This window comes from Mobula birostris, chromosome 1, assembly GCF_030028105.1.
Source record: "Mobula birostris isolate sMobBir1 chromosome 1, sMobBir1.hap1, whole genome shotgun sequence".
In the NCBI taxonomy this organism is placed as follows: domain Eukaryota; kingdom Metazoa; phylum Chordata; class Chondrichthyes; order Myliobatiformes; family Myliobatidae; genus Mobula; species Mobula birostris.
Window position 1 is genome coordinate 175846870 of NC_092370.1, and position 19080 is coordinate 175865949.

Below are 19080 nucleotides of genomic sequence, written 5' to 3' on the forward strand. Positions count from 1 at the left end.
TCCAAGGAACTTGGAGAAGTTTAACAGAAACATTAATGGAAAGTTTCCAGTGCCTTTAAATGTCTGCTGCATGTAGTTCAGATCTCATAAGCATTTAGGACAGGGATCACTGCTTTCTGCTGGACCATGAGTTTTATACCAGGTCTTGATCTTCAAATATCCTGTTCCTCACTTGACCAAAGCCTATGTTGACATACCAGAGGCAACGGTGAATTTCATCACTGCCGTTTGCTGTTGGGGAAAAGGTGCTCCAAAGATATGAGAAATGGTCCACATTCTCCAGGGTCTATCTTGTTGGAGAGTAATGTGACGAAAAATGGGTAGATTGATTGAGGGTCTCTGTCACATTATGAAAATGTCAGTGAATGAGTCAATTGCCTCTGAGCATGAGCAAATGCAAGTGCCTTCTTGGAACTGCAACTTAAGTTTGGGTGACCTTGGTTCCTTGAAGCTTTCCATGAATTCTGATGATTAGTTCCATTCCCACAGGAAATTTACTGGAGGTTAGGCCAACATCCGCGCCAAATCTGGACATCCACAGAAATCTGTCTCCATCTTATGTTTGCTCCGTGACAACATGGAAACAGTGATACTAAATGATACAATGAGCACACAACAGAATCAACTTCTGTGAAGATGGGTCTCAAAGAAGATAATGTTATTGCTCCAACTCCAAATGTAGCAGTGTGATAGCCAACCTTTCACAGAAAAAACTATGGTCAGTAGTTTAAGAAGTGAACAAATCTGAATTTTTTTGAGGTGCAAAGAGGGGTTAGATACTCATAAGGACACTGGGGATAATGCCATTGCTATTGAAACAGAGTCATGAATTCTTTTAACCAGCACCTGAGATAGCAGGCAGGGCCTTAGTTTAACATCTACAATGTTTAACATTTAGGAGAATGTGTGGGGATCTCATTGAAACTTACCAAATGTTGAAAGGACTAAATAAATATGGATGTGGAGAGGATGTTTCCTCTGGTGGGGGTATCCAGAACTAGAGGGCACAGCCTCAAATTTGAAGAGTGACCTTTTAGAACAGAAGTAAGGAGGATTTTTTTTTAAGCCAAAGAGTGGTGAATCTGTGGAATGCTCTGCCACAGACTGCGGTGGAGGCCAAGTGCGTGGGTATATTTAATGCGGAAGCTGATAGATTCCTGACTGGTCAGGGCATCAAGGGATATGGTGAGAGGGCAGGGGTATGGAGTTGAATGGGATCTGCGATCAGCCATGATGAAATGCTGAAGCGGACTTGATGAGCTGAATGGCCTAATTCTGCTCTCATGTCTTATGGTCTTATCTCATCTGAAAGACATCACCTCAGCAGCAACCCTCAGTATGAGTATTAAGGGATCAACTTGACTCTTGAACCCACAGCCTTCAAGGCAATAGAGCTACTGAATGAACTACATCTTAGAAATTAGAAGAAACACCACTAAAAATTTAACACTGAAGCATGTTCAGCTCAACAGGCAGCTTATGGGCAAGAATTCAAGATTTGTACATGGGCAAGTGTGAGGTGTTAACAGCTTCCTGATCTGGCTTAATGCACTGAATAATCATGATAATTGACAACAGGTGATAATGTTTAATAACGATTGTGCCCATGAAATGCAGGGAGGAACACTGGAAACCATACTTCTTTTATTGTACATGTAATAATTCTGACACACAACTGATTGGACTAAGTAATGTGAAGGAAAGGTTGACTACAATAATGTGAGCCATTAAAAGGAGAAGCAGACAGACTTTGGAACATAAAGAAATATTTAATTAAGCATAAGAAGGTTCTGAACAATCCAATTTGCTGGCTTGCCTTTAAAGTCAAATCCTATATTTCAAAACCCAAGTCCACAAAACTCAACACAAATTCTGAACACTTTTCCAAAAGGTACATTTTTTTCCTCTGCTCAGAAGGGAAATTATTGGAAGATTGGAGCAACAATTAGACTGCAGAAAGATTTTTAAAATAATTCTTATGGGGGAAAAATCACCTCCTGAAATTATATCTTTGTTTTCAAAGAGCACATTACAAAAATTAAACTACTTTCGTCAGTCGAAGGTCACCTATAATTTTTAATGCAGTTAGTTTTTGTATTTGCTGGAAGCGGTATGTGAAATCAAATAGTTGTTGTCCATCGACTTGAACCCGGAACTGCTGGTGCTCACACAGGATTTCCATCTGAAATCAGATTTTAAAATAGTCTCACTATATTGAAAAATCATAGAACTGGACATCACAATAGTCCATACACTCATGCAAATGGAAAAGGCTCCCCTGAAACAGTGAATCTATGCCAACCATTCAGCAGTGTAATACATGAATCCCATACCAATTCAGATTTCCAGCAGCTCTCCTCAGACTCTACCACACTTAAACGATGGGGTCAATTTACAGTGGCCATTAACCTATCAAGCCACATGCCCTTAGGGTGTAGAAGGAACTGGAGCGCGCACAGTCTCAGGGAGAACCTACAAACTCCACACAGACAGCAATGGAAGTTCTCGTTGAACTTGGGCCAAGGGTGCTGTGAGGCAGCAGCTCTACTAACTGTGCTACCTTCGACTATAGTGCCTGTGCCATCTCGTCAGCACCAGGTGAACATTAACCAGCCCTTTCCCCTTTGCCTTCAAGTATTTCCTTGCAAATATGTAGACAATTCTTTTTTTTCAAGCAAGTTACTATAGCAGTACTCTACTTAGCAATGCCCTGCAGAATGCTGATTTGATCTTGCGGTCCAAACACTCACTAATTTGTACCCACTATACTTTTTTTTAAAAATCTAGAGCAGCCACTGTTCAGCTGGCAACTTGGAACAAGCTGCTGTTCTCACCAATGATCCAGAGCAGAAAGACTATCTGTGAGGATGGTTGTTGGGCAGGTTGGGCTGAGTGGATACTCCCTGGGCTTAAAGATTCCTGGTCTCTGTCATCACCTTTAGCTGGATGTGATAGAAGTCACTGCCTTGCTATTTGACTACACAGCATTTCCCAAGCTCAGATAAAGCTTTCTCAGGAGATGTTTAAGTGACAAATTCAATGGAGGCTCTTTCTGAGAAGTCTCTGTGCTGGGGCCGGCTGGTGGCGCAATGACATCAGTGCTGGACACTGGATCGGAGGTTCCCAGGTTCGAATCCAGTCGGGTCCGCTCCCGAGTACGCTTTCCATCCCTGCCGGGTTGAGTGTCGAGATCGCAACTCAACCTCGTAGAATAAAGGGAAAAATACTGCGAAAATGTCTGTGTGAGGAGAGGCACGCCACACAGTCTCTCTCTCGCTCCCCACCTTGTAAAGGCATGAAAAAGACATCATCACGCGCACACACAGGGGCATGCACCGACACACGCATGCACACACCAAAAGAAAGTCTCTGTGCTGGGGAATGCTTGCAGCTGAACAGAGAGGGGTTGACAGCAGCTTCCTTCTCTTCAAACGGGATCCGAGTGGACGGCCATGAAGCAGAGCTGCCAGTCCTCAGCATTGGCTAACACACTCCGTACGATGAACAACCACAATGTTCGCCCCAGCCCTCTCCAAACTGAGCTATGGGTGATTTATTGGTGCTAGAGTGTCATTTCCAGTGCAATGTTGTCAGTAGTACATCCCTCCCTCTCGAGATAATGCTCTTGTTATCTTCCACCATTGGCCCTCTCATTCCTAGCAATGTACCCTGAGGACTAAATGAGTTATCAGTTTAATGAAGCTACTTTTGACACCTTTCAGGGAGTTCAGCAATGGCATGCCTTCTGAAAATTGTTTTATCACGCTTCTGGTTTTTCTATTATCTTAATTTTTTATATTTTGGACAGCAACATTGCTGTCACTTGCAGCTTCTCCTCATTCACTTAATGACAGTCATTCAAGATTGTGAAAATTTCTACAGCTCCTATTAATCTTCTCTCCTTTAAAGCAGAAAAATCCTTGTTTCTGTACAGTATATAACAAAATCTCATCCTTGCTATCTTGTTACTAAATCTCTTTTCCACCTGCCAATGCTTTGTTGTCTTTTCATCATATTTGCGGCCTAGAACTGGACTAAATAATCCATCTGAGGCCTAACTATTTAAGTAAATGCTTAATATAACTTCCTCATTTTAGCATCTGTAAAACTGTGGCTCTGAAGTGTTTCTTTTGATGGAGCTTGTCCAGCCAACTTTAAAGCTTCGTACATTTAAACCCAGCATCACCATGCCTCTGTCCCACTTAAAATTGCGCCATTTTGTCTATTTCCCATTCCTTCTTTCAAAATGTATCACCCGTGAAGTCAGGATGCAGCTCTGGAACTAAGTACAACTGAATAAATTCTGGGTTCAATGAACAATACCAAAGCAACACAATCTCTGTTTTACACAAGATATCTGGCACAAAATAAAGCATTTCCTCTTTTTCGTCAAAGTATTGGAAACTGAAGTTGCAGCTTTTAACTGAACAATCACTTGAGAGTGTGTTTATCCATTCACCTAGGTCTGACTGAGCCCGAATTCCTGTTTGGATGCAGGTGGAAAGCAGCGAATAGAGGATTACCATTCTTTCAGTGCATAATGAAATGCTCCAAGGTTAATTTTGTCCCACATCTTTGTGAAGGTAACGTGCATTATCAGAAAATAAATTCACACAGTGAATTTCTGAGGGCCTGTATCAGAATCATTGGAACCATCTGTGAAACTAGTCAGTCTTAACCTTGCAGGACTGTGTTTCTTTCAGACTAACTAGATTTCCAGTAACTTCTAGTTAGTATGGATCATCATAGAGCAAACATATCAGAATCAGGTTCATTATCACCGGCATGTGACATGAAATTTGTTAACTTAGCAGCAGCAGTTCAATGCAATACATAATCTGGGGGGCGGGGGGAGGGGGGGGAGGAGGAGAGAAGAAAGAAGAGAAAGGAGAGAGAGAGAGAGAAAGGAGAGAGAGAGAGAGAGAGAGAGAGAGAGAGAGAGAGAGAGAAATAAAAAATAAAATAAAACATAATAAACAAATCTAAAATGTGTGCAAAAACAGAAATACTGTATATGAAAAACAAATGAAGTAGTGTCCAAAGCTTCAAGGTCCATTTAGGAATCGGATGGCAGAGGGGAAGAAGCTGTTCCTGCATCGCTGAGTGTGTGCCTTCAGGCTTCTGTACCTGCTACCTGATGGTAACAGTGAGAAAAGGGCATGCCCTGGGTGCTGGAGGTCCTTAATAATGGACGCTGCCTTTCTGAGACCTTTATGATCTTTCACCATATCATCCAATATCAGTTAAATTTTACGTTTTTCCATATGCCTTGTTTTTAATTGACATACAAGTATATCAATAAATACTTGCAAAGTCTGCCCTTATCTATCCTGCACATTCAACATGCAGTTCATAGGGACACAGAGCATGAAAAGATACTAATCTGCCCACTGTTGGCTCGCTAAGTAAATAATGAGTCACTTTCCTCCTCTTACACCACATACAGAAAACTTGCAGCTCCATTGGTCTGGTTTAGATTGAATCCAAGACATAGTGTCTTAAGGCATGTTTAATCTATACCACTAAGCAATCCCTAGCCAGAACAGTCAGAGGATTAACAATCAAATGTGATCATTTCTTTCAGTCCTTTGTTACACCAAGTGCTCTGATAATATTTTGTTCTTACTGTTTTGCTCTGAATGACACCAGTTACCCCAGCACAAATGGACGATGGGTTTTGAATCCTGAACACGCCTCAGTCATTCACTGCATATATGAACTCTGAAAGGATTCTAAAGCACAGGAGTGAAATGATTTTGAACCAAACAGCTGCAGGTGGTGAAAATCTGAAACAACACAGAAGATCCTGGAAATTCTCAGGATATGAGGCACTATATGCGAAGAGACTAACTGTTTTGAAATTTCAGGTTGGTGATTTTTCACAGGAAACTGACCTAAAAATTCACTTTTTCTTTTTCCATAGATGCTACCTGACCAGGAAAGCATATGCAGCACATTTTCTTTTAATAGCATATCTACACTGTATTTTACATATTTCACTGGGATACCATCTAAAGATAGAGCAACTTAAGTGTACTTCTTCCACAAGATAACTGACACTCACCTTGAAGTGCTGCATAGGTGCGAAAGGGAAATAAGGTATATTTTTCTCTTCTTTTCCCCATTTGCCTGAAACTTTGGCATTTCGTACAACTGTGCGATCCCGAAAGCTGACTGTCACTTCGAGGCCAACGTCTGTCTCTGTTTCCAAAGGGTTGCTGATGAGACTTATTACAAAGCTGCAGATAATCACATGTGCAAACATCACATGAGTGATCACAAAAATAATAAGAGCTTTCATTTCATTTTGCTTTGCATTCCTGTTCTCCAGTATTCATCTTTTAAATTGTAACTAATACCACATTACTAGCCCACAAACATCATCTATTCTTAGGTATCTCAGTCAAGCAAACACTGGGCACAGATCAAGGCAAGAATATGGATGCTCAAGTACTCCACAATACTATGAGGTTAAGCCAAATAGAGCATGTTTGATGATGAACCATTTGGCCTACCGTGCAAATAAACTTTGATCAAGTCAGTCACATCACTGCAGTACGCTCAATCTGCCACAAACCTCTCCATTAGACCTCATGCTTGATTAATGTAAAATAAATTACGTTTCTTTTGATTATGGGCAATTCTTCAGCTAGAATGATCTGGAGTGCCCTCTCCTCTACAGATGGGGATGTCATTTAGCCTACAGGGAATATAGCTGACCATCCTTCGGGTGTCCGTACAAGCAGGCTAGCCGAGGTAGGCTGCTGACAAACCAACCAAAAAAAAATGCTAAAAATACTTTAAAAAAACCAAAGAGCTAAATAAAAAATACGGTTGCTAGAAACTTGAAGTAAAAAAAATGCTGTAAGATCATTAATCTGAAATATCAGCTCTGTTTCTGAAACCAAAATTACCAAGTACTTTCACCAGTTCCTGTTTTTATTTCAAGCAGCTGGTTTAGCTGGTTCTTGGTGTCAGATGACAGTAAAGAGGGGCCAGGGCTGACAAAATTCTCAGAGTTACCCAGTTGGTAAATTACATTTTCTCCAGACTTCCTCCATATAGCAGCTTCTTCCCCTACTCCCTCTTCAAATACATCTAATTCCATTTGGAAATATATGGTTGAATGACACCCTTGACTTGTCAAACAAAATGGAAAAGTTGATTATTATTGTCAGATGCACTGAGGTACAGTGGAAAAACATTGTCTTGTATCCAATCCACATAAATAACTTCATCCATAACTTATGTCCCAAGGAAGGGTCTTGGCCCGAAATGTTAGCTGTTTATTCCTGTCCATAGATGCTGCCTGACCTGCTGAGTTCCTCCAGCATTTTGTGTGTGCTGGAAATCCAAGGCAACATCAGCAGACTTTCTTGTGTTTGAGGTAATTTCATCACATCTGTACATTGAGGTAGTACAAAGGAAAAGTTAGAGAGGAAGTCCTCAATGTTATTTCAGTGATCCACAAAGGATCACAGTACCAGGTAGAACATGGTCAACAACACCTCCTCCTGATCAATACCCACTGTTAATTCAATTGAAGGTGCAGTTCCCAGTAGTCTGCTGATGAACACACACACGCAATCCAGCACATCATTCCACGGATTGAAAACTGGAGGGCGGCCCAGCTTCATTTCTGGCATCTCCTCTCCTGGACTGCAGCAGCAGGCAAGCCCATGGCTTGAGGCCTAGCCCTTGCTAAACAAAGACCATGCAGTTCCCCCGCTATCTGTCACACCAATAAACAAGGGGAAAAGACCTGTGGCATCTTACATCATCAATATCCATCAGCGTTGTGCGATTGCAAGAGAAACATCCATGACAATCTCCCACCATTACCTTCGTGTACCAACTCCAATGCCTTCAATACTTTCCTGTAACAGGCAGCAACATGGTCTGCACCAAGTCCAGTTTCTCCTCCAACAAGCACCACACTGACCTGCAGTATGCAAAATTCTTAAAATCCAGCATTGTCTTACGATCATTAAACGGACATTTACAAAAGACAAAAACACCTTTGGTTGTCCATGGAGAAGCCACTGCATATGGCGGGCCACCATCTTACTGGAAGTTTATGAGTCATTGCTCATTCGTGCTGAACAACACACAAAGGAAGAATAGAGAGAAGAATGACATAAGCAAGACGAATGAATATAGATAGACTTTATAATGAAGAGCCAAGAAGATAAATAAGATCTTTAGTTAACATTTTGAACCAGATATCTAATTTCTGGTGATAGGCATTGAAATTCCCCCAACAAAATATGCTTTATGCCTACTTGCTCTTCAGAACGAAGAGCATAGAAGGTATTTGGATGGAGAACTTTAATGGCCATCCTCAGGATTGGCTTGGAAGCATGACCAACAGGCCATTCTTGAATATCAATCCAAGTACATCAATCCCTGACAGTAATAGCCTTTATGGAGTTCTGCTGGGCAGCTAAAACCTGGATATGTATGAAGCTTTATGAACCAACAACAGCAACAGAAACATATACACCAAGAATCTGTAAACACGTGGCCTGGCTATCACCATCAGTGCACAAGTTCAACAATGAGTGCAGTGGAGCACGTGAATGTGCCTACAGAAATAAGGCAAGTTACAGCCTGGGTTTGCATGGAGTGATAGTATCACATACTGTAGCAGAGAAACAGACCCTTTGGCCTATATTGTTCATGCCAGCCAAGACTCCTATCTACTTGCCCCATTTGCTCACATCCTTCTAAACCTTTCCTATCATGTACTTGTCCAAATGGCTTTAAAATATTGTTAATGTGCCTGCATCAATCACTTTCTCTGGGAACTCATCCTATATACTGAACACCTTCTGGGTGGAAGATTTGCCCTTCAAGTTCCTATTTATTATCCCCTCCCCCCCACCTTAAACCTATGCTGTCTAGCTTTTGATTCCCCAATCCTGGGAGAAATTTGATCCCATCTATACACCTCATGATTTTAGACACCTCTATTTCGTCCTTCATTCTCCTACACTGAAAACAGCTGCAACTCCTCTCCATAACTCAGTCCCTCAAGTCCTGGGAACGTCTTCATAAATGAGGATCCTCGTAAATGGGGAATCCCGGCAAAATCCTTGTAAAATGTGTGCTAAATGGTGAAAGCAACATACAGTAGGGAGTAGAGTGATCCCCCAGCTAATGGATTAAATGAAAAGTCTGCCATCCTGCCTAATGTGAATGGTGGTAGACAATTAAACAGCCTCACCATCAACAATGGCCAGTCTGTGAGTGCCAAAGACAAGGGTGAAGTATTTCAATAACCTTTATCTAAAAGTGACAAGCAGATGATCTATCACAGTCTCCTTCTGTGTTCTCTGCTGTCACTTAAGTCAGTCTTCAGTTGATTTGATTCACTCAGCCTGAAGTGTCTGAGAGCATCAGATACAACGAAGCTTTTCTTCAAGTTATGCTTTGGGATGGAAGTTTAAGTTTTCCTCACATACTTAAGAAGTAGACTTTAAACCTCTGCAACCCACTCGAAATGATAAACTGAACATTTCATAACATTCAGAAACCCTGTGATTACTGTAGCTGGGCTGCACAAAGGTCGTTGCTTTAGATAAAAGAAATGAGAAAATTACTCAGTCGCTTTTAATGCAAAACATGTAGAAGTGGGAGATGAATGAAAACAAGCCTTTGGAGTGATACGTGGAGTGTCGCCATTACAACAAAGTAGCACTCTAAGTGGAAAGGCTGTCACATGTTGGAATAATTAGTTACATGCTGTTATAAAATAATTCCACTCTTGCATTAGTTTTTTTTTAAAAATGAGGAGCTCTAGTTTTTCCCCCAAAAGTTGAAGGATTTTGTCATAGGGTCAACAAATTACTAATATCTCGACATCTCGACTTTAAACATCACAATTCTGCCTGAGGCAGATTTCCTCCTGTCACCATTAAATTCTTCATCCTGTCCTGTTTCGAAATGGAATTTATGGGTGAATGACTGGTTCCTGTAGCAAAGCCGTAACTACTTCAGGATTCCTGGGAAAGTTTTGTAACATTTGGAATTTGCCGACAAAGTAACTGATTTCAGCCAGCTTTTAGCAAGTGTTTGCTCTTTCCTCCTTGAAGTATTTAAAAAATTTGTTGCTTTTTTCTCTGAAAATTTATATCCTTTAAATTTAAAAAAGTAAAGAATTTCCTGTAGAGTACAAATTCACAATAGGGGCCAATCTGCCTTCAGTGTACAATGAACTACCCTGGAACCGGGACTTAACATCTAAGCTCATTTCACTTTCTCAATGGGAACTTCTTCAGTGATTTATCCAGTGACTTGAGAATTAATCAGGGGAATCTTATTTAACCAGGTTGGTTTTAATGCTATAACAATAAATATTGAAGTAAATACAAAAAAACCAAAGCTCCTACTCCTAAAAGGTACTCCTGCTGGAAGAACCACATAACCACATATTGGGTGTCACCTAACAACTGAATCTTATTCACTTAAGCTGGTCATTTTTGACAGGTTAACGTTTAAACAATGGATACCTAAGCAAATTACCAGAAGGCAAATTTGGAACTATACCAGAGCGAAGATTATCATCGGAACATTTAGTTCCTCAAGTCTTGTTCAGTTATCCACTTTGACAAAAAGTGATATATGACTCAAATTCATCTAACTGCCTTTACCCCACACACCTTTGGTTAAGAAAAATCCCTCAATCCTAGGTTTAAGATAAACAGCTGACTTGTAACCCTCTGTGAGTAGATATGAAGAGTGGAGTACTTAGGTAGATGAGGACTATAAAAATTGTGAGGGGTGGAGGGAGCAAGGAGAAATGTGGAAAACTACTTAGGAAAGAAATGCTTTGGCTTAATTTCTCAGCTGGCATTTTTCCAGATGGCAAAGCGTCTTCACTCTAAAACGTTATGAGGTTATGTTCAAATGCTGGAACAACATAGAAAGCAAAACTGACTGCTCCTTCTGCTCCTCAACAATCTGGAATTGCATATGCTTGTTGATGAAATATTAACTTACCTTATTAATGTTGTGCAGCTTTCAAGGAATCAAGACAAAATGTAAGATCAATAACATGAGTGCTTATGATCAATCTTGTACTAAGTTGATACCTGGTCACTTACATTAAATGTGTAGTAAATTGGCAGCTTTTGCTTTGGAAACAGAGATCCATTGATTCATTTTAGAAGCCAAGCACATACTATCACATCATGAGTTTAAAAAGGCATTGTGCTGACTTTGAATTTGACCGTTTCAACTATCAAGGTAATTCATTTCTAGAACATGCTTAATTATAGTCTGCATTAATCAGAAGTTTGCAAGATGTTGCATTGCTCTTTTAAAATAGTATGCTTGATTGTTTGTGGCGAGGAGGTCGGTAGGATAAATATAAATTTGGCTAAAGATGACTCACCAGTACATAAATAGTTACTGATCAAGCCTTGGGAATGTTGCACTTTCTTGCTGTGAACTACCCTCTTCCCCAAGGGCATGAGAAAGTAATGACAATTTACACAGTATGTTTACTAAAGAATAGGGAATGCTAATTCTTCCCGTGCCAAAAATGTGAACTCTATTTTGTTACATTTTTCTCGCTCTCTTGTCAGTTTTCATGGTTCTAAAGGGATAATAAAATTAGTTGGTAAGATGTGTTTTATTTCCTTCTAGCTTGTACTCCTTCTCTTTCCCCACCTTCTTATTCTGCGTCTTCCCCCTTCCTTTCCCGTCCTGATGAAGGGTCTTGGCCCAAAACATCAACTATTTATTCCTTACCAGAGTTACTGCCTGATCTGAGTTCCTTCAGTACGTTAGGCAGCATTGTGGTGCTCTATATTTCCAAACACTCTAATTAATTTTCTAATCAAATATTAGAAATCTTGTTATAAACTGGAAATATCAAGTTCAGCTAATCTGCTAAGAGCTCTTTTTCTGATTTGAAGTTGTCTAGTTACTTTCCAATTGCTTTCATTTCACTTATTTTCTCTTGCAGCATATATTTAAAATGGTTCTCTCAAGTAGTTTAGTGAATAGCTGTACCACTTATTTAAACTGAGTCAGTTTGTTTTGATTAAGTTGTTAAGATAAGCCAGTTTGGCTTCTGAACTGGAGGTATTAATAGAACATGTTTCCAAAGGAGTAGACTGGACAGAATCCTCAGCACTAGATCTTCTTCCTTTCATCTTCACCAGATGACCTGGCTTTATTCCTTATTTCTGTTTATCTACCCCAAACATAACAAGCTAAACATTCTACTAAAAATAGCACAAAATTTGGTGGCCCACTAATCTCTGGTGTTGTCACAATTTCTGAATAATGCTTACATTTTATTCTTTCTGGCGTGTTTCATTCCAAGAAATTGTGGAATTTAAAAGATTAAATTTTGCCCCTCTGCAGAATAAGAGGCAAATTCTCCTAAGGTCTGAAATAACATGTGCATCAAAATGAGTATCTGGTAAGAGTGAAATATTGTTTTTCATGGTCTCTGATAGAAATATAATTCATTTCTATATTATGCTTCAATATATCTGTGTTAATCTACGGTTAGTGAGATGTTATATTGCTGTTTTAAAATACTGAACTCCACAATCGATGACCAGTGATCTGAAGAGATTTGGATGTACTTCAAAGCTCATTATCCAGAAAACATTTCAACCTAATTCTCTGGCTTTCACAGCATACTGTTGAACTCCACTTGAGGTGCACAATATGCAACTGTAATAACCTTTGAAGCCAAACATAAAATCTATTAAGAGTTCAACTAAAGTTATTATTTTCACAAGGCAACAGCCAAAGCAGCACAGGTGTGTAATGTATTATGGATTCCATCAAGCCATTGTAGAAACTTTCTACCTCACTTTAGTACTAGCTTAATAACGAAAAACGTTTTGACAGTAGAATGAAGTTATTGGGAATGAGATGCAGGACAGGAATATGAAGAATCACTCCGGAATCTAAAGACAAGCACCAAAGTGTTCTCTATACCTGTTGGGCTTTGAATGAACTATCCCCATTATGGTCATCTTCATCGATGGCTTCAGCCCGCTTTTGATCTCACCGACAAAGGGCTTCACCTGTAAAATTAATATTGTTGGCGTCACTGCAGATTTGAAAGACATAATTTCTGTGTATTTGAATTAATTTGGGGCTCCAGCCATCTGTCATAGTGCTCGGCTGCAAAGTTTACACTGCACTTTAATTAAAATATTAATACGCATTTTTATAAAAAGGACCTGCAACGTGTACAACGTACGGACATCCGCCTCACTGCAACAGGGATTTAAACTTTACGCTGACTCATTGCATAGGCACTCCAATTATCTTAATTATATTCGATTATAAACTAAGTTTTCGACCAGCAACAATGAACAAAACGTCTCACAATTGATCGGACACGTGCTAAGTTTGCAAAGAGTTAAGTACCACCGAAATTATGTTACGCTAGAAACGTATTAGAAAATAGATGGACCGAATCCAATGCACAGCAGTGATCCCCGAATCTGCTACGAAAGCTCAAACACTTGCCGAACGTTATTACAGAATCAATAATATACCGAAATTACTTTCCACGCTTTAAACAATTGGGTGCTCGAACTACCATGTTTTAAGTTCCCAGGTAAAGTGTGCGCATATTGGATATGGGGGCGCTATATTCATACCAAAATTAACCCTTTCGAAAAAACTCCATCAAATTTAACATAAAAATAACTTTCGACAGAAGACTTACAGGTGTTGAACTGTCATTATCCGCCATTTTCGCCTTCTTTTGAGCGAATAGATTGCCAGGATCAGATCAGTGAATGCAGAAGCAAGAGTGGGGGTGCGTTATCTTCTTTCCAACCCGCGCCGCGCCTGCCTCCATCCTCTTTGACCACAAGCAATTCCAGCCGCGCAGCTTGCCATGACAACTCCAGCAGGGTGGGTATTCCACGCATCCCCGCCCTTATTGTTTGGACTACCCTCCTTCAAGTCTGCAACGCGACTTTTTAGCGCAGATAAAGTAATCTCGCAGGAGCACATGGCAGCAAAATGCACACTTCAATGATTCAAGCAGAAAACTCCCGCCAAAGCTGCTGGGTCAATTTCTCTATTGATCGGTTCATTCATGTATAAAAGCACAGTTAGCCTACAAAATTGGTAAATTGTGACCTCAAATGTGTTCACGACTCTTGACTAAACAAGTTCGTTTAGGAAACAATGCTGTGTAATTCTGAGTTAAGAAAATTCAAGACCAAGAATAAATGTATCATTAAAACGTACAAAACACTGGTCACATAAAATACTTATCAGGGCCGAAAACTAAAATAACTTCCGCTTCATGCAGCATATTAAAACAGTAAAGGAACAACGTTTGGTTAAGCCTTCATTCGCTTTTATCCCAACAGTTATTAGCACTGACTCTATTGCTGATACTGCATTACAGTAATTTTTTCTTCCTGTTATTTCTAGAACATTATTTTAAAACGGGAATACGTATTTTTTAACCCATTTTTGAGTCTCTGCTTTAGGTTGCTATTTTCCTATATGTTCCTATTTTCAGCTCAAATCAAATGGAGTTGAAATGTGACTGATAATGATCAGTAGACCACCAGTTTAAACCCAAGCAATGTGGCACCTTTGTCAGGAGATACCAGTATATGGAATGGAGGAAGGAGTTGGTCACTTGCCCCTCAACCATGTTTTATCATTTAATAAGATCATGCCTGATCTGATTGTAACTTTAAGTTTGCACTCCCGTCTACTTTCAGCAACCTTTTATCCCTTAGTGTCTTCTGTGCTAAAAATCTTCAAAGACTCTCCATCCACTGTCCAAAGGACCAAAGACTCATGTCTGTTAGAAAAAAAGAGTCACCTCTTTATCTTAAAAGGGTAATCATGGATTTTCAAAGGTGACTCCCTAGTTGTAGATTCTCTGACAACAGAAAATTATCCACTCTGCTAAGGTTCCTCAGGAAATTTCATGCTTCAGTCAAGTCACACCTCATTCTCAAATTCCAGCAGGTATCTGCCCAACCTATAGTTTTAAATCAACCTGCCCATGTCAGGTATAAGTCCAGCAAACCTTTTCTGACCTACTTCCAATAAATTAACAGCTTCCTTTAACTAAGAAGACCATTACTGTATGTGGATTCACTGATGTTCTATAAATCTGAAACATTTCCTCCCATGGTATTCAATTTACTTTAGCAATAAACAACATTTTTTGAACATTCACAATAATTTATGAAAAATCATCTATATTCCTTTATTTTTGATTTAGAGATACAGCACTGTAACAGCGCTCAATTACACCCATGTGACCAATTAACCTTCTAACCCATACACCTTTGGCATGTGGGAGGAAATCAGAGCACCCGGAGGAAACCCACCTAGTCACAAATAGAACATACAAACTCCTCACTAACAGTGGTGGGGATGGAACCCAGGTAACTGATGCTGAAATAACATTAATGTAATTAACATTACGTTATGCTATCACGTTGCCCACTTTGTACCTCAAGACTCTGCAGTCTGACTTCCTTTAAACAATGTGCTTGTTTATTTTTCTTGATTATTTTATGGTCTCAAGACAATAGACAATAGGTACAGGAGTAGGCCATTCAGGCCTTTGAGCCAGCACCACCATTCACTGTAATCATGGCTGATCATCCACAATCAGTACCCTTTTCATGCCTTCTCCCCATATCCCTTGACTCTGCTATCTTTAAGAGCTCTATATAACTCTTTCTTGAAAGAATCCATAGAATTGGCCTCCACTGCCTACTGAGGCAGAGCATTCCACAGAACCACAACCCTCCGTGTGAAAAAGTTTTTGCTCAACTCCGTTCTAAATGGTCTACCCCTTATTCTTAAACTGTGGCCTCTGGTTCTGGACTCCCCCAACATGTTTCCTGCCTCTAGCATGTCCAATCCCTTAATAATCTTATATGTTTCAATCAGATCCCCTCTCATCCTTCTAAATTCCAATGTATACAACCCCAGTCGCTCCAATCTTTCAACATATGCCAGTCCTGCCATCCCAGGAATTAACCCCGTGAACCTACGTTGCACTCCCTCAATAGCTAGAATGTCCTTCCTCAAATTTGGAGACCAAAACTGTACACAATACTCCAGGTGTGGTCTCACCGGGGCTCTGTACAACTGCTGAAGGACCTCTTTGCTCCTATACTCAACTCCCCTTGTTATGGCCAACATGCCATTAGCTTTCTTCACTGCCTGCTGTACCTGCATGCTTACTTTCAGAGACTGATGAACAAGGACACCTAGATCTCGTTGTACTTCCCCTTTTCCTAACTTGACACCATTCAAGTAGTAATTTGCCTTCCTGTTCTTGCCACCAAAGTGGATAACCTCACATTTATCCACATTAAACTGCATCTGGCAAGCATCTGCCCACTCACCCAACCTGTCCAAGTCACCCTGCGTTCTCATAACATCCTCCTCACATTTCACACTGCCACCCAGCTTTGTGTCATCTGCAAATTTGCTAATGTTACTTTTAATCCCTTCATCTAAATCATTAATGCATATTGTAAATAGCTGTGGTCCCAGCAGCGAGCTTTGCGGTACCCCACTAGTCACTGCCTGCAATTCTGAAAAGGACCCATTAATCTCTACTGTTTGTTTCCTGTCTGCCAAACAATTTTCTATCCATGTCAGTACCCTACCCCCAATACCATTTGCTCTAATTTTGCCCACTAACCTCCTATCTGGGACCTTATCAAAGGCTTTCTGAAAGTCCAGGTACACTACATCCACTGGCTTTCCCATGTCCATTTTCATAGTTACATTCTCAAAAATTCCAGAAGATTAGTCAAGCATGATTTCCCCTTCGTAAATTTGATTTTAGGCTGTGATCAAGTATCTCTAATCCACTGAAAGGCAAGTTTTAATAAAACATATTGATAGTCCACTCTTTTCCTTGGACCTTAAAAAATCATGAACCTAATTATTTAAAATAAGGGACCAGTTGCTCATTCATGTGTTTGCCTCTGTTGAGGAAATTGGAAGCATGGTGAACATCATACCTTCATTACTCTCACTGGGTTCTGCATTTACCAGATATTTTTCCTAAAATTATCAAATGGTAACATAATTTCTAACTCAACAGATCCTTGGACCTAACAAATTACCTTAACAAATGCCTGAAAGCAAGAAGGAGTGATTTAATGCAGGATTTCCACAGCTTGGGTGTCATGTATTTGAAAGCACAATTAAATATGTAATGATGGACCAATCATGTCTGCAGGGTACAAGAATACCACTGACATAGTGATTAAGTGACTGTACTAACAATCCACGGGGTAAGGCAAGTTCAAATCCCCCAATTGGATCTGAGGAATTTAAATCGGATAATAAATAACAGGAATGGTAATCTTAAAATTATTGCATAGATACCATCTCGTTTTCTTATTCTTCAGAAGAAGGAAGTCGAGGTAGACTGACTCTGAAATAATCTAGCAACCCAGTCAGTAATACCAAGCAACTACAGTAAAATAGAGAATAAAGCAGAAAATAAAACTGGATGGCCCATTTCTCTTTGACCAAGCACTGATTTTAAACATGACAAAGCCAAAGCTTCCCCAATTAACACTGGAAAATCCTCACTGACAAGTTGCCAAATAGAAGCTTTCCCAGACACCACTTAAAAAGCAACCTGAACATAATCATACATATAGATTCACATTTTACAGTTTACTAAATTCCTCCATCATCAGGTAAGATGTTCACTAATGAACAGTTAGTCTTCAAATCTGTTTGGAAATTCTCAGACAATAAAGCAGCTCATACCTGTTCATTGCAAGCTCTGGACAAGACACTGTTTAAACTTGCATCTTTATATACAGGTGGCTTTGCTATATAATGTGTTTTTCTGTAACATGAACTGGTTAGAACACAACTGATGGATCAGAGAACACTAATTAACCATAAGACCATAAAACATAGGAGCAGAATTATGCCATTTGGCTCATTGATCAGCTCCACCATTCAATCATGGCTAATTCATTATATTACACATCTGTACTGGTTATAACATGATTGTGATCAGTTAATGCTGTTTAAGTCTGCTTTGAAGGAAACTACAGTCTGTTCTGCTATAATATGACTTTCTGTAAAATAACTGCAGTACCACATTATAGTAGAACCACCAGAATGTCTGCTACCAGAATGGAAGAGGCAGGTGTAGACTATTCAGTTCCTTGGGCCTGCACTGCCAATCTACTAAATTGAGGCTGATCATTTACCTTAGTGTCAGTCAGTGCACTAGCCCCATGTCGCTTGTTTGCTTTAATATTTAAAAATTCATTGAAAATGCCATTTACCATCCCAGTTGGTTTCAGCCTTGCATGTTAACTTTCAGAGATTCATGTACAAGCTCACTCAGGTCCCTCTAAACATCAGCACCATTCAACCATCAACTTTTACAAAAATGCTCCACTTTCCATTTTTCACTAAAGTGAATGACTTTACACTTTTATTTAATATCTTGTTCTATCTGCTATGTCCTTACCCATTTGCTTAGCCTGCGCCTATCTGCTGAAGTTACTCTGCATCTTCCTCATCACCCACACTGCCACTTGGCAGTATACAAGCAGCGAAGCTGTATATGATGCTGGGTCTGACCCAAATCCATCATCGATGAGAATTGTGAAAAACCAGGACTACAGTATTGATCTCTATGGTACCCACTAGTAATGACTCCCATATCTTTGTTCCTTCTATTTCAATCCACTAATCAATCTTTAATACACATGAGTACATCATTTAAAATCTGACATGGTCAAATTTTAAGAATAACATCTTGTGTGGAACCTTGTTGATGGTCTACTGGAAGTCCAAATACACTATCAATTGGTTTGCCCTGATCAATTTTACTAGTTACAACTACAGAAAAACTTTCCTATTGATTTATCAGACATGATTTCACTTTTATAAATTCACGTCGACTGCTCAGTCCTGTCGCTAGTTTCCTAATGTCCTGTTCCCACATTGACATAAATAGATTTCAGCAATTTTCCCACAAGGAGGGGTTCACCAGTCTGATTCTGGAGATGAGGGGTTAGCCTATCAGGAGAAATTGAGTCACCTGGGATTATACTT

General features: G+C 39.8%; 1 protein-coding gene across 1 annotated transcript; it reads right to left on the reverse strand.

Moving 5' to 3' along the window:
* Nucleotides 1–1734: 1734 nt before the first annotated feature.
* On the reverse strand, nucleotides 1735–13900 carry LOC140201836 (galectin-related protein). The gene is made up of 4 exons (XM_072266549.1): nucleotides 13706–13900; nucleotides 12964–13052; nucleotides 6065–6239; nucleotides 1735–2182 (listed from the first exon to the last, which is right to left on the reverse strand). Exons 1-4 carry the CDS (start codon nucleotides 13730–13732, stop codon nucleotides 2039–2041), a joined length of 435 nt encoding a protein of 144 aa, XP_072122650.1. The 5' UTR covers nucleotides 13733–13900; the 3' UTR covers nucleotides 1735–2038.
* Nucleotides 13901–19080: the final 5180 nt, after the last annotated feature.

What these genes read in the sequence shown, in the direction of transcription:
- LOC140201836 (XM_072266549.1), bottom strand. Translation starts at nt 13,732, where the DNA reads ATGGCGGATAATGACAGTTCAACACCT. An exon ending in ATAATGACAGTTCAACACCT is followed by an intron (nt 13,053 to 13,705) that starts GTAAGTCTTCTG and finishes TTAATTTTACAG; the next exon opens with GTGAAGCCCTTTGTCGGTGA. An exon ending in CACCTATGCAGCACTTCAAG is followed by an intron (nt 2,183 to 6,064) that starts GTGAGTGTCAGT and finishes ATCTGATTTCAG; the next exon opens with ATGGAAATCCTGTGTGAGCA.